Source organism: Typopeltis vanoorti, chromosome 10 (assembly GCF_054136105.1).
Source record: "Typopeltis vanoorti isolate ZY-2024b chromosome 10, IOZ_Tvanoo_1.0, whole genome shotgun sequence".
Classification (NCBI taxonomy): domain Eukaryota; kingdom Metazoa; phylum Arthropoda; class Arachnida; order Uropygi; family Thelyphonidae; genus Typopeltis; species Typopeltis vanoorti.
In genome coordinates this window covers 136586235-136602095 of record NC_143558.1, presented here as the reverse complement: position 1 = coordinate 136602095, position 15861 = coordinate 136586235, and the positions used below count along the sequence as shown (strand labels likewise).

The window sequence follows — 15861 nt, the reverse complement described above, 5'->3', positions numbered from 1 at the left end:
TAAAAATAAAAAATTGAATTATCTGGTCAGATAATTCAAATTAGTTACATAATACAGTATGGTGCAAAAACCAGTACTGAATAACTATAACGATATATATTATGGAGTAAATGGATTTATTAACAAAGAAATATATGTTTGCACATGATGATAAGTACATCCACAACTTGGATGAATAAAGTAATAACGACTGTGGATTACGTGCTTGATGTGGGCACCTTATCTTTCAAGACAGGTTTCGTAGCATATGCGAAGATTCTCTGTCATCTTGGAGAATAAGGGTGAGACATCTGCTGGACATATCATGTAATTTTATCCTCTAGTTCATCACAATTTGAAGGCTGGTCATGATAGAATACCCATTCCTGCAACATACCACAAATGAAGGCATCAAGCGATCTGAGATCAGGAGAATGTGAAGAGTATGGGAATTCTGTGAACCTTGAAATGAGCCTCTTGGGATAGTGTTCTGATAAACAAGACCCAGCTCCTTAAGGATTCGCTTTAGTGACTGCCTTGGTATCTTACATTTTACTGCTGTTTGGTGCTGAATGCATGTCAGAGACTGTAACACTTTCTCCAGCACAAACCTGTGATTCTCATTTGTGTGAACATTTTGTGGTCTCCCCAAATTCCCTTTGGATTACAACAGAACACTCCTGGTACATTGGAACTTCTTGATTAAGGCAATTATGACACTAATGCTTGGAGCACACTTACAGAAACAAAGAACAAACTACTCACAAACATGTCATAGGCTAGGACCATTTGATCTACCAACCATACGAATGAAAATAATGCCTAACAATAAGTGTATTTTCTTCTAATGTGAACAACATTGCTACAGCTAAATGTAATGGCATAGACTCCACATGCTCTTCTATTAACGTACATGCAGTCGAACACCATATCTCATAACGTGTGTACTGAACTGTTTTTTTGTGGGGCATACCATATTCGTATCAGAAGTCATTTGACATACTATCCCATTCAAGAGTAACTTAAATACTTGAAGATCAGATAAGTGAGAGATCACTGTATATATATTTCTAAAGGAAACAATGCAATCTGTTCCTATTACAATTCTAATATGTGTTAGAGGATAACACCATCTTCATAGTAACAAAAGCTTCAACCCAAAGAATGATGTTTCTATTAATATACATATATTCTGAAAAAGAGAGCCAAAAAACCACTTCGGCAATGCAAAATTATTAAAATTAATTGCCCATCATGAAAGGTTGGCGTACTTGTATCCGTCGAAACTTTTATAGTCTCTATATTCGGCATGAAATTTCTCTGAAACTCTTGCAGTTTCTATATTCAGCTATGAAATAATGTTGGATTCAATATCCACTTAATTTGAATACTGTTTTAGATTAAAAGCTATTATCAAATAAATCATTTGTTATTAAAATGACTTAAAATATCTTACATTTAGACAGTCATCTGACCAACTTTTGGTTCTAATATCTAGTAAATTCATTCCAGATCCATCACTGATGTCTATGGGAGCATATCGTCCAATAAACAATGATGCTGCAAAGCTGCTCACTAATGAAATTCTCTGAAAGAAAAAATATGCAAATTATTTATCAGACTTTTTTTTTTAAACACTTGATTGCATTATAGAGCTCTGTCTCTTACGCACGCACAAAGAACAAAAAGTCCTTGAAAGTCCCCCCGCCCCCAATTGGTTAGACTATAATCAATTTAGTTTAATTCTTTATCCAAGTGTAAGCAAACAAAGTTTGCGCCTAAAGTATCTTCAGGTAACCTAAAGTAACCTAAAGTAACCTCAATAAAGGTCGAAACCAATCCAGACTGGTTTCGACCTTTATTGAGGTCTCGTCAGTGGGAGCCAGACCCAGAGGTGGTGATACTAAGGTGGAAGCAATAGAGAAGTCATATTTACCTATATGAGTTGCCAAAAGATGTCTCACCACCTCTGGGTCCCACTGATGAGACCTTAATAAAGGTCGAAACTGGTCTGGGTAGTAGCCCTTCCTTTAATGCATAGCATTATACATGTCTGCAAGGAGATGTGCTTTGCATTATGGGAGATACTAAGACAAGGAGTGATGAGAGCTTGGTCCACCTTTACTACGAGTTGCCTCAGTCCTGAAGATACTTCAGGCACAAAAAGGCTTAAACTAAATTGATAACAAAAAGTCCTATAAAGTGCGACCACTCTGTGGCCAACATACCAACAGGTTCCTTTTTTTCTTCTCAGCCTTGCACCAACATTAATGTCATTTAGGTTTCTTTGCAACCTCTTGTGCAGGAGTTAACTGGGTGGATGTTTTTTTTTTAACTTTATTATTTATGATACCTACAGTAAAATCCAAATTATGTATAATTATCACATGTGCATTACCTCAGTATTTTTATAAGCATCTGGTCGAGTCTGGCAAATTTTTGAGATCTGATTTCCGGTAAACCTTTCATATGCTTTTGAACCTGTAATATCCGAAAGGGCCTGAGGTCCTCCTACTGCATCTTCTAAGACCTTGCACTGAGCTGATGTACTAGAATCCATCCAAACAGGAGAATCACGTATACTGAAGCAACTCTAAAATAAAATTTTAAAAATACATCATTGAGTTTATTTGATTAAGAAACATGAAGTATTTATTCAAAATTCCTTTAAGAATTCTCTCAAGTCTTTTAACATGAGTTGGATTGTTACTGCTGAGATAGCCAAGGTTATATATCTGCTTTCTGAAAGGGGAAAAACTAGAGTTTCTATGATCTGCTGAAATTTCATTTGAAAACTCTTCCGCTAGTTTCTAAAGCTGGTGGAGTAGGGTGAGCTAAATACAAACACAAGTCAAACAAAAAATATCCATATTTTTAAAACAAAAGAAAAGATTAGAGGAATGCCTTCAGATGGATCATGAACGACCTTTTTAAGGTGATGCTGCAGTATGCAATTGAGGACTGGTTTGGTTTAGTTAGTATTATGATGAAGCAACAAAGGCTATGAGGCCAATATATTATGTCTTAAATATTTTGAGTGGTGCCTGTTTTGCAGAACAAAAATGTTATAATCAACATGTGAAACCGGCTTGCTCACCTTCAGTTAACATGTCTTTGTGTATGTTCAAAGTTGTCTCTTGAATTACTCATTGGGGGGAGTGAACATTTTGTAAATACAGATAGGCAGAGCAATATCACAGATGCTATTGATATACAGTATTCACAGAGTGATATGAATAAGCTAATGTGAGCAAATGATACTGACTGTCAATTCAATGTTAGTAAGCATAAAGTTATACACTTTGAGATATGCTAAGCACAACTCATGGGGGGAAAAAAAAAAAATGGACATACAGAATTTTGCACATATACATTAGATGATATCTCGAGTATAAAATGTTAAAGTTATATATTCACCATATGGAGGCCCACCAACACGGATTATGCACTCATTATTTTTATTAATTTCTTTTGTATTTTTTTTTTTGTTATTCATTTTTAATCTATTTCAGAAATCCCGCTCTAGAGACAAAACATGGAACTTTTTTTTTCAAGTCACTTCAGGTTTACAATAAGTAAAGAGGTGATGTAACAATGGGTAATGAAATTCACCAAAAGGCAATTACAAGCATCCAAGCCCATGTGGGATTCAAACCTGCAGCCTCTTTTGGAGAGCAGATGCTAAGAGAAAATCTGTTTAACACACTACAATTATAATGTAAATGGGATTATTTTGAGCGAAGCATAGTCTATATTTAACTTATAAGTCAGCAGTTAGAATTGAAGGAGATAAAGGAAGATAGTTTGATGTAAAATCAGGTGTAAGACAAGGATGCCTACTATCTCCATTGTCATTCATCAGTTATATTGTTAACATTAGGAAAGAAAGTGCCATTAAAACTGATATCAAAATTAGAGGTATCTCAGCTCTTTATTTATTATTATTATTATTATCTGAGACCTCCAGGGAGTCAAGGACTCATCGAGGGAGGCTGTAAATTACCCAACCTAGCTATCATACTTTCCCTTAAATTCATTTACGCTATATGCACTCACTACCCCTAAGGGCAAATTATTCCACTCACTCACTGCTCTCTGAGAGAAAAACCTAGCTCTTACCCCTTTCTTGACTGAGAACAACCTTAACTTTCATGGATGACCATGGAAGTTAAGGTGTTAAGGGTTATGTGTCATAAGGTGTTAAGGGTTATGAGCGTAACATTATTTCTGCACAAACAGCACAAGGTTGCAAGATTTCTTAGATAAACTGAATAATTGCCGTAACAAATATGGCATGAAAATCAGCAATGAACAAACAAAAAAAACAAGTGGGAACAGTGAAAACATTGGCTGCATTCTGAATCTATAGAACAACTAAAACAATTCAAATGTTTAGACATAATTTTTAGTAAAGATAGCAAATTAAATAAGAAAATAGATAACAGAATAAGCAAAGCTGGTATGCAGGAACTTTGAAAATTTAGTAATTTTCTAGCAAGTGATAAAGATATCGCCATATTCCTTCAAGGGATCTGCAGGATACTATAATAGGATTATATGAAAAATTTGCATCATAACTAACTTCTTATTGACAGATTTCCTCCAAATTAGTCTGTTGTCTGTTAGGACTCCATTATTGTCACATCCTATGCTATAAGAGAGAAATTAGTCAAACATTAAACTAACTGTTATACAAGACAGTGTTCAAACCAAATTTCTTTCTAACCCAGCCATCAGAACTACAAGTTTAAAAAAAAAATAAAATAAGTTCAATGGCAGAACAATATTAAAAATTAAGATTTTAGAAAGAAACTTGACATTGTTAGCATTCAGGAATGTGTGAGGAGAGCTAATTTCAAGTATGGTTACATAAGAATGGGAAAGAAAAGATTAGCATAGTAAGTGTTTGATGCTAGGATGGTGGGGAAAAGACCTACAGGAAGACCAAGATCTAGGTAGACCAATGTAGTCTGAAATGTCTCAGATGACCGAAGCATAAGATGTGACAATAATGGAGTCCTAACAGACAACAGACTAATTTGGAAGAAAACTGTCGATAAGAAGTTAGTTCTAATGCAAATTTTTCATATAGTCCTATTATAGTATCCTGCAGATCCCTTGAAGGAATATGATGATATCTTTATCACTTTAGAAAATTATAATTTTTACCTTATCTCTTGGAAAACAGATAATGATTTTTAAAATGCTTATGTTTACTGGCTTTCTAAGCAGTGTTTGAATGTTATTATAAATTAAATGTTAATTAAGTTAATCATAGGGATTTCAGAGAGACTTGTAGGCTTAATAGAACACCAATGTAAAAAAAAAACAATCAAGCCTAAACACTGCAAGAAAAATAAATATCTTGTTATGTACTTATGCAATATCATCCTGGCTGGCCAACTTATCTGCTCTCCAAATAACAGGCTACAGGTTTGAATCCAGCCATGGATGTTGTATCATCTTTAGGTGGTAAATGAATTTCATTACCTAATGTAAAACTACTGCCTTGCTTATTGAAAGTCTGAAGCTTGAAAAAGTTCCATGTTTGGTCCAGTGTCTAGAGCTGGGTTTTCTCGACTAGGTAAAAAGAAAGAAAAAAAATCTTATCTCACGCATGGTATTACTCTGACAAGTTTATAACTTCTCATGGGGTGTGAGTAACATAAAAAAAAAATAAAAATAAAAATAAAAAACTGTAGCATGTCCATCATGAAATAAAAACAATACAACCACAAAGGAAATAGCTTTCAGAACATACCTGAAGTTGTTCATAAAGAAATTTATCTGGATGAAGCTTGCCAAGTATTTCTTCAGCACCTTTTTTCCAGTAAACACTGCCATGTTGCTGCAAGGAATGTATTTAATTATTGAAACATGAGAAAATAAGTCTTAAACCTGATTAACTGACTACAAAAATTAACTCAGTCATCATGTTATTAGGACATCTATCTCTCTTGAATCATCTTATATAAAATGTTTGCGCATATATTGATGAATAGTTTATTGTATATATTTAAAAACAGAGATGCAACAAATTTGAATATGATATAATGTGGGCACCAGAGGAGCAAGTGCTAGTATTATATATATTGTACAAATAGTAGTTTGAGTATTCAAAGTTTATTACAATTATTATGCGCACATATTCATAAGAATATAGCAATTTTATTACTGCAAATATTTCAACTAGAAACTATCTTGAACCAACTATATTCTTATGAATATGTATGTATAATAATTGTGATAATGGTACAAGTTTCTTTAAAAATTCATTCAAAGCTTATGTCGAGGGTTTACCAAGACAACATGCATGGGGACAAATCAGACTGAAGAAAATTTTGCATTAAAATGAACAAGCCAAACTGTCTCAAATAAATGCTTCAGTACAACTTAACACTGCACTTTTGCTTATTTGAGACTATAACAACAACAAAAAGTTGTAACCATGGACAGAGGATTACAGAAACTGATCACTTTAAGATTGAAAAAAAAAAGAAAAAAAAAGAGTTGCCTAGCCCAGAGAATCATATGGATTTCTATGCAAAAGAGAAAGTCTAGAAAGAAAAGAAGCTGGCATAAGTCTATCTGTGTGTAGTGAGAACAGAACACTGCAATCCAGAGAACTGACTATTATGTGATGACCACCTCAACAAGACAGCAAAGCACAGAAATAAATCTAGTTCATTGGCATGATCAATCATGTGATCTGAATTCTCTCTCACCTGCAATCTTTCCTAAATGAAAAATGCTATTCTTGTCATCTTGTGCAATCAATACAATTGAGCCAGTTCAGCTTGTTTGTTTTAATGAAAAATTTTCTTCGGTCTGATTTGTCCCCGTGCATGTTGTCTTGGTAAACCCTTGACATAAGCTTTGAATGAATTTTTAATGGAACTTTTGGCAATTTAATTTGGCATTCATTTCCTAAAAGAATAGAAACTAAGTACATCAATGCTGTAAATATTTTAGAAGTAAAATAAAGCTGTGTAACAATTTGTCTTTCACCAGCATATTGAAGCACCAAAACTTTGTACAAATCATTAAAAAATTTCACTGGAAGTGAAGTACAACAGCTGGTTATGTGATATGCATATACTATAGCACATATCGTCATTATATGCCGAAATAATAATAATAATAATAATAAAAATTCCAATAATTTTAATCGCAATAATTTCTGACTTTAAAAAAATCCTAATACTTCCTTAATGTACTTACTAGACAATAAATACTGAAAAATGCTATGAAAATGTTGAAGCATTTTCAGTATTTATTATCTATTAAGCATCTTGTATTATAGTAATACCTTCTATAATTTTCACACATTACTTTGTTCTCTATCCTGTTTTATTACAATTATTATGCGCACATATTCATAAGAATATAGCAATTTTATTACTGCAAATATTTCAACTAGAAACTATCTTGAACCAGTTATATTTTTATGAATATGTCTGTATAATAATTGTGATAATGGCACAAGTTCCATTAAAAATTCATTCAATGTTAAATATAACAAATTAAAATATAACATAAAAAAATCGTGTTATTTTATGTTATATTTTAATAATAAAGTGCAATGAGGGGGGGGAAACAGATTAGTCCAAATCAGGCTTATGATATGATAGTGTCATTCTGCTTATAATAATGTTACTGTTGAAATATAGTCAACTCACTCATTATAACAAACATGCAGGAATAATTTGTTAGGGGAAAGTTTAAATTTATTTGAACATAGCATAATGCCAATAGGACTTTTCTGTAATTTGTTACAGTGAGAGTAATCTCGCAATAACAAACTTAATTATGATACTAGGCCAGATGATAAATATATATTCACCAAATTTTTGGTTGTGTTCCTTGATGTTGGAGGACTATTTTTTCAAACCAATCCTTAGCTAACATAGAAAGCCCATTGCTATTCCTTCTAAAAAAATAAAAGAAGCCCTCCAACATCAAGGAACACAACCAAAAATTTGGTGAAGATATGTTGATATTTTTACCATCTGGCCTGGTACTAATACATAATAATAAGATTTCATCACCTCCCTTATCAACATTCATCCTCGGATTAAATTCACAGTTGAATTAAAAAGAAATAGGTCTTTACCATTTTTGGATACACTAGTTGAGATGTCAACAAAACACACTCAACTTCTCAGTCCACAGGAAACCAGCTAACACAGGACGCTATCCACACACACACACACACACACACCATCCAACACAAAAAATGGGCATCGTTTGTTCCTTAGGTGATACTACAAAATTTCCACTGACATAGATAAAAGAAACTAAGAACTATGCTATCATAATTCTGTCCTTCCAAAAAATGGCTACAACAGAACATTAGTCAATTCTATTTCAACCTCCAAAACAATCAAAAGAAAAAAAGAAAAAACAAAACAAGAATACAAAGGAATAGTGATCCTTCCATATATATACAATCGTTCATAGATAAAATAGCATGATTGCTTAGCTAACAAAACTTAAAGTCTTCTACTCGATCAACAAAATCTCTAAACGTCTGAAACCTCCTAAACCTGCGACAACATGTAATGGAAAATACTAGGGATCAGAGAGTGTTTGACCTAGTAATTGCATCTGAGAATTTGGCTGTAACGAATATGACCACGTTGCCACCAATTGGTGAGGCTGATCATAGGGTCTTGACTTGGGAGGTGGCTAAAGGTGTAGAATTTACAATTAAGACAGGGTACATGTGGAATTATCCGGCTGGTAAGTATGACAAGCTTAGGAGTTTCATTGGTTCAGTGCCATTGCATGTAAAACTGCAAGAGCTAGATGTTGATAATGCATGGGAGGTGGTTAGGAAGTGTTTGCATGAGGCAATGGCTGACTGTATACCTAGAGTCCGAATAATAAATCAAGTAGGGGTTAAATGGATGAATAACACCATTAAGCTTGAGCTGCAAAAAAAGAAACAACTATGGAGGGAATTTAAGGAGAAAGGTGACCGGCAGGCAAATGAATGGTATAAAGCACAGGCCATAAGGGTAACGAGTGTGGTAAGAAAAGCAAAAACAGGTTATGAAAGAACATTAGCCATGCAGACTAAAGAGAATCCCAAACAGTTTTTTCGATATGTTGCAAGTAAAAGAAAAAATGTATATGGCAGAATGATTTTAAAGAATATCAACTGTTTCGGTTACCTAGGGAGGTAACCGAAACAGTTGATATAGTTGAATTACTGAGCGAGCACTTTGCAAGAATATATCATCCAGGTGGTGATATTGCAGGAATGAATGAACCAATAGATTATACAGGAATTGAAGGTGAGTAGTCTATTACAAAACCTGAATGTCAATACATCTGTGTATTGATTCGATTGTATACCAGCTCATGTCGTACGTGAAGCCACTAAGGAATTATCAGTGCCCTTGACTATTCTGTTTAATTTGAGTCTCGGGTCTGGATTAGTCCTGAGGGGGTAGAAAGAGGGGAAAATAGTTCCACTGCATAAAGGAGGTTCCAAGACTGCTGTTGTAAATTACCGACCGATTAGCATATCAGGAATCGTTGTCAAGGTCTTGGAGAAATTAGTCAAGAGAAAAATACAGGATTGGATAGATGAAAATGGGATACTGTATGGGAGACAACATGGTTTTGTGAAAGGTAGATCATGCCTCAGTAACTTGCTCACGTTTTATAACACAGTGACGGCTGAACTGGATAAGGTTAATGGGTTTACAGTGATTCTACTGGGCCTTGCTAAGGCCTTTGACAGGATACCACATGGAATTCTAATCAGTAAACTGCAGCACATGAGAATGGATATAGGGTTGGTGAGATGGATAAGAGGGTGGTTGATGGAGAGATATCAGAGAGTGGTTTATTCAGGAGTAGAGTCCAAAAGATGGCCTGTGACAAGTGGTGTGCCGCAGGGTTCTGTTCTTGGACCACTACTTTTCAATTTGTTCATTAACGATATAGGAAAGGATCTGAGAGGAAGTGTTCACTTGTTTGCCGATGACGCAAAGTTGGATAGAGCAATAGTGAGTGCACAGGATGTCAAAATTTTGCAAGATGATTTGGATAGGTTGGAGGACTGGGCTAAGGAAAATGGATGTCGATTTAATGTGGCAAAGTGTAAGGTTATGCATTTTGGGGTGAAAAGATTAGCAGCAGTATATCACATTGGTGGAACCGTACTCCAGGAGATTGATGAGGCCAGGGATTTGGGAGTCTTGGTTGATAGGGAGTTGAAGTTTAGGGGGCACATTGCAAAAGTGACTAAATCAGCTCATCAAATCACTTGGTTGCTGAAAAATACTTTAACAAGCAGAGACAAACAAGTTATTGTTCCTCTGTATTGAGTCTTGATAAGACCCCATCTGAACAACTGTGCCCAGATATGGGTGCCAGGGTTTCTTCTTGATGGGGAGGAGGTGGAGGAGATCAAGAGACGAGTGACCAAGATAATAGCAGGTCTATGGAATGAACCTTATGACAACATGTTGAAGATTTGTGGGTTGCAAAAATTGGTTGATAGGCGGAGGAGGGGTGATATGATTGAGACATTCAAATTACTGAAGGGTTTCTATAAGATTAATTCAGAAGATATTTTTGAGAATAGGACTGGTGATGGGAGGACTAGGAGCCATACATGGAAGCTGGGCAAGAATGTGGTTAGCAAGGGTGTTAGAGCTAGGTTTTTTACTTGGAGAGTGGTGAATGAGTGGAATACGCTGCCAGAGTCTGTTGTGGGTGCTATGACTGTGAATGAGTTCAAGGAGAGGTATGATAGATACTGTGTGAATGTCGAATAGTTGTTCTTGACATGATGTTAGGGCCTTCATCGATGAGTCTGTCGACTCCTTGGAGTTGCCCGAAATAATAATAATAATTATAATTATAAATTAGCAAATTTTGTATATTTTTTCATTTATATTATTTCCTGATAAGTATAAATCATTAAATTATGTAATATTGGGGAAAATTATCAAACTTAAATAAATTAACAGTTTCATCCTATAAAAATGTTCGTTTCTCACTTTCTCAATAATTTTCGTTAGCTTATGGACTATTACTCGAGCAGAAAGGAATAGGTCTATAACCCTCTCTCCCTCCTCAAAAAAACATAAATGATTATATAATACATATGCGCCTTTTCTTTTAAATACTTCAAATTTTTTTTTTGAAGTATTTAAAAGAGGAGGGGTGATATGATTGAGACATTCAAATTACTGAAGGGTTTCTATAAGATTAATTCAGAAGATATTTTTGAGAATAGGACTGGTGATGGGAGGACTAGGAGCCATACATGGAAGCTGGGCAAGAATGTGGTTAGCAAGGGTGTTAGAGCTAGGTTTTTTACTTGGAGAGTGGTGAATGAGTGGAATACGCTGCCAGAGTCTGTTGTGGGTGCTATGACTGTGAATGAGTTCAAGGAGAGGTATGATAGATACTGTGTGAATGTCGAATAGTTGTTCTTGACATGATGTTAGGGCCTTCATCGATGAGTCTGTCGACTCCTTGGAGTTGCCCGAAATAATAATAATAATTATAATTATAAATTAGCAAATTTTGTATATTTTTTCATTTATATTATTTCCTGATAAGTATAAATCATTAAATTATGTAATATTGGGGAAAATTATCAAACTTAAATAAATTAACAGTTTCATCCTATAAAAATGTTCGTTTCTCACTTTCTCAATAATTTTCGTTAGCTTATGGACTATTACTCGAGCAGAAAGGAATAGGTCTATAACCCTCTCTCCCTCCTCAAAAAAACATAAATGATTATATAATACATATGCGCCTTTTCTTTTAAATACTTCAAATTTTTTTTTTCAAGATAATTGTATCAAATTATTTATATTTTTCGATAATAAAAATGAAACTGATCACCATAAATTAAGAAATCATTTTGGTATAACTGTTGTATCAACCTGTAAAAGATATGTCAGTATTTCTGTGTTAGCATGTCAGTAATCAACAACTTGATGTATTCTGCACTGCAGCTAAGCAATTTAGGGTGATTTCTATGGAAACTTTCTCTCGTCTTTCTCAATAGCAGTGAGAGTAATCTAATTTTAGCTTTTCCTCCAGCTAAAGGGATTATTATGGATATTACTAAGATGTAGTAATATTTAGAATTAAAAAAATAAATAAATAAATAACAAAAATAACACTACTGAAATTTCTACTTCAAAATGACATAAATTTTGAATTATTTCGTATAGGATATCCTTTATGTTATATTTTCAGCATATCTAGTGGTTACACTGGATATTATAGTAATGCAGATCCTAAAAAAAAAAAAAATCTGTTGCAGTTTTAAGCAAAAGACAAAGGCGAAGAATCTCTGATAAAATACCATTGGATATAAATTTTTGATATTAAAAAGACTCACAATCGGAAACCCTAAGTAATGCAGTTTAACATCATTTGTTGTTCACAAAAAAAAAAAAAAAAAAAGCTCCAAAAATTAAAATGTTACGATCCATATAATGGTATTTTGCAAGGAAAGAAAGCAGATTGTTATATTTATTTCAATAAATGTTATTTAAAAAAATAAATATTTGAAACAATATTTTAAATGAAACAAACATTTGAAAATTCGCAAAAAAAAATTCTTCTATATTGTCAGTAACGTGAAAGAACATAAAGTTGTCTTGTTCCGTGACACTGATGTGAAGAATAAAAGGCAGCAAATTTACTATTCCTAAATAGATTCATTGCAAAGGCTGATCTCTGATCATTTCAGAATTGATTATTTTTGCACATGTGAAATTCGTTTTTATTTTTGGGAAAAGACAAAATAATTGTGCAGGAAAAAAAAATCAAATATCGTAGGCAGTACAGTAACAAGGGTATGAAGCACCTGTGGTAAGTGTCTAACTCTCCCCCCCCTCCCTCGCAACCCAAAAATGACAAAAATTTTGTAAAATTGAAATGTAACAAGTTAAATTTTACTAAATGCAATATGTTACATAATTACTATTAACCCCATGAAAATGAGTTGCAGTGTGGTGCAGAATTTGCGTGTCTAAAACGCCGTGTTGCCAAAATTTAAAAATACAATATAAAATAGCAGACTTTTATATCTATTTATTTATTTTTATTTTTTACATTTTGCGCCCCAAACCCAGTTGTGCCCGTAGCAAGCGCCTCTTTCACCACGCCCTCGTTACGGTACTGATCATAGGACAGTAAAGGAAATTCCAAGTAACACAGTACACGTAAAGTCAAAGGTTGTTCCATCACAGTTAATCCATTAACAGCTCTAAAATCACCGTTCAGGGATTAACAGCGAAGGGGGTAATTGCATGATAAAAAGTAGAATGCAGATGAGGTTTTGATCCATTAAAACTGAATTGGCAACTATGCCGCGGAATCTTGTCCAGAAGTAGTGCAGTATTTTTGTTTTATTCAAAATGTACATAATTACTTTTCATCTCCAACAAGAAGATGGAGTATACTCCTTAAAAATTTAGAAAAAAAAAATCCTGAACAGTTAAAAGATCAAGTGAAACGAGGTAGTCCACAAGAACTGACACTGTATTGCTTTGAAACAGTGGATATAAACAAATTAAAGAGGCATTACTCGAAGTATCCATTTCTCCTCATGAAAAACCTATTTCTAAATTAGAACTCATCATTGGCTGATCATTTTGACAATTCAGAAACAGCAATTTTAACAGTTGTGTGGGACAAAATTTTACAACGAATAAATGCCATATACTAGTAAATCTCTTCAAGATCCCGATATGGATTTGTTTTTAGCTAATAATTCATTAGTCTTTAGTTGGCTTTATTTAAGATATAAGAAATAGTTTTTGCTACTTTAAATGAAGAAGCGAATTTATTAACAGATGAAACAAAATTTAAGGATGAGAAGGAAAGAGAAAAAACGAAAAAAATGTCTCATGAAATTTCAGTCTAATGATGAGATTACTCGTATATTACATGGGAAAGAAAATTTCATTGTTAATACTTTTAACTTCTTTGCGATAAGCTAATTTTGGAAATTAATGAAAGAGCAAAAAGCTATTTAGACAGATATGTTTGGCATTTTTTTGAAGAAAGATATAGCTAAAGACATGTATACAAGACTAGTATTAACAAAATTTTACAATCTTATGGGGCTGATATTGATTCAAAAAAATTTATTGGTGAAGCTAAGCAATTTGTAATAATGATAAAGGAAGAAAAATTTTTAATTAAAATATGTACAAATTTATAAACGATGGGTTAAGGTCTACTTTTCCAAACGTAGAAACAATTCTAAAAATATTTTTGAGGATGCCTATTTCAAATGCAAGTGCTGAATGCTGATTTTCAGTGTTGAAACGAATAAAAAATTTAAGAAGCAACTTGCACCAAAATAAAACAAGTGACCTGTCGTTATTGATATGCATTGAATCAGATGTAATAGACTCGATTAATTATGATATCATCTTAGATATATTTGCTAAAACCAAAGCCAGAAAAAAAAACTTTTAGTTATTATTTTTTTCTTTTTTAATTTAAATTTGAACTGATATATATATATATATATATATATATATATATATCAGTTCATATATAATCAGCATTCAGCACTTGCATTTGAAATAGGTATCCTCAAAAATATTTTTAGAATTGTTTCTACGTTAGGAAAATATATATATATATATATATATATAATTTTTTTTTTAAATGCAAATATATATGTATACCAATTTTCTGTTATTTTTAGTTTATTAAAATGAGTTATGAAAATGTCGACTTTTATTTTCAATAAATAAAAAAAAAAGCATGAATTTGAATAACTGAAATAGACTTGTTCTTTTGGGGCGTCATTATGATGTTGCACCTAGGGCCTCAAAAAGTATAAATGCAGCCCTGGTAAGAAATAAAATAAATGACCAAATGACTACAGAGATTCTGAGGAAGATGAGGCAAGTTAACCTGTAGCATCATTGCCAGGATCATATTCCAACCACAATCTAGTGATCATATCCTTCCTCATACAACAACACTTACACAGCCACTCCCATACAAGAGTAGTTTGGCACTATATCACTGCCAAGTGGGACAGCCTCTGTGACTTCTATGCCTCATTCCCATGGTTGGACCATTGTTTCTGGTCTTCTAATCCAAACATATGCACTAAACGTATCACCAAAGTAATCCTCATTGGCATGGAAACATACATTCCCCACACTGCTCTGAACTGCCATCCTCTAACTAAACCCTGGTTCTCCAAAAGATATGGCAAGGCTACAAATGAAAAATTAAGCATACCACAACTGGCATACATCAAGAACCCCATCCTCCTTTAGTGCCTATACCCAAAATAGATACAAGAAAGCTATCAGTGCTTCCAAAACAGAGTTTGAAAGAGCAAAAAGCAGTAAACTTGCAACCTTTGGTAAGAGACCAAAAGGCTCAGCTGCCGAGCATTTTGGTCTCTTCCGAAGTAATTGACCATAACTTTTACCCAACACTATTCCCACTCCTATCATACCCAGATGGCTCTATTGCATCATCACCCACAGAAAAAGCCAATCTCCTGGCTTCACGTTTTGCTTCCAATGCATGCATAACTGATAACGGTAAATAACCCCCAACCATTCTAGCTGCCCAATATACAATGCACCCTATATCCTTTTACCAGAAAGAGATCAGAAAACTGTTGTCTAAATTAAACACATAAAAAAAAAAGTCTCCTAACCCCAATACATTCCTCAAATTATCCTGAAGGTTTGTGCACCAGAACTGACCCTTATTCTATGCTGCCTGTATATACTTTCTTACTCCACTGGTATCTATCCCACAGCCTGGAAATTGGCCTATATTCAACCCATTCCCAAGAAGGGTGACAAACACCGCCATCTAACTACCGCCACACTTCACTCACCTCAGTCC

General features: G+C 33.8%; 1 protein-coding gene across 2 annotated transcripts in view; it reads right to left on the bottom strand.

Annotated features, from left to right (window-relative positions):
* The window catches only part of LOC150102826 (xylulose kinase), a 268998-nt gene that overhangs the window by 214857 nt on the left and 38280 nt on the right, over positions 1 to 15861 (bottom strand). For both annotated transcript variants that reach the window (XM_090398826.1, XM_090398827.1), the window contains exons 4-6: positions 5741 to 5827; positions 2378 to 2572; positions 1436 to 1567 (exon numbers count right to left, since the gene is read on the bottom strand). In XM_090398826.1, coding sequence (XP_090254952.1) covers positions 1436 to 1567; positions 2378 to 2572; positions 5741 to 5827 — 414 coding nt within the window. The remainder of the gene's footprint in view (positions 1 to 1435; positions 1568 to 2377; positions 2573 to 5740; positions 5828 to 15861) is intronic.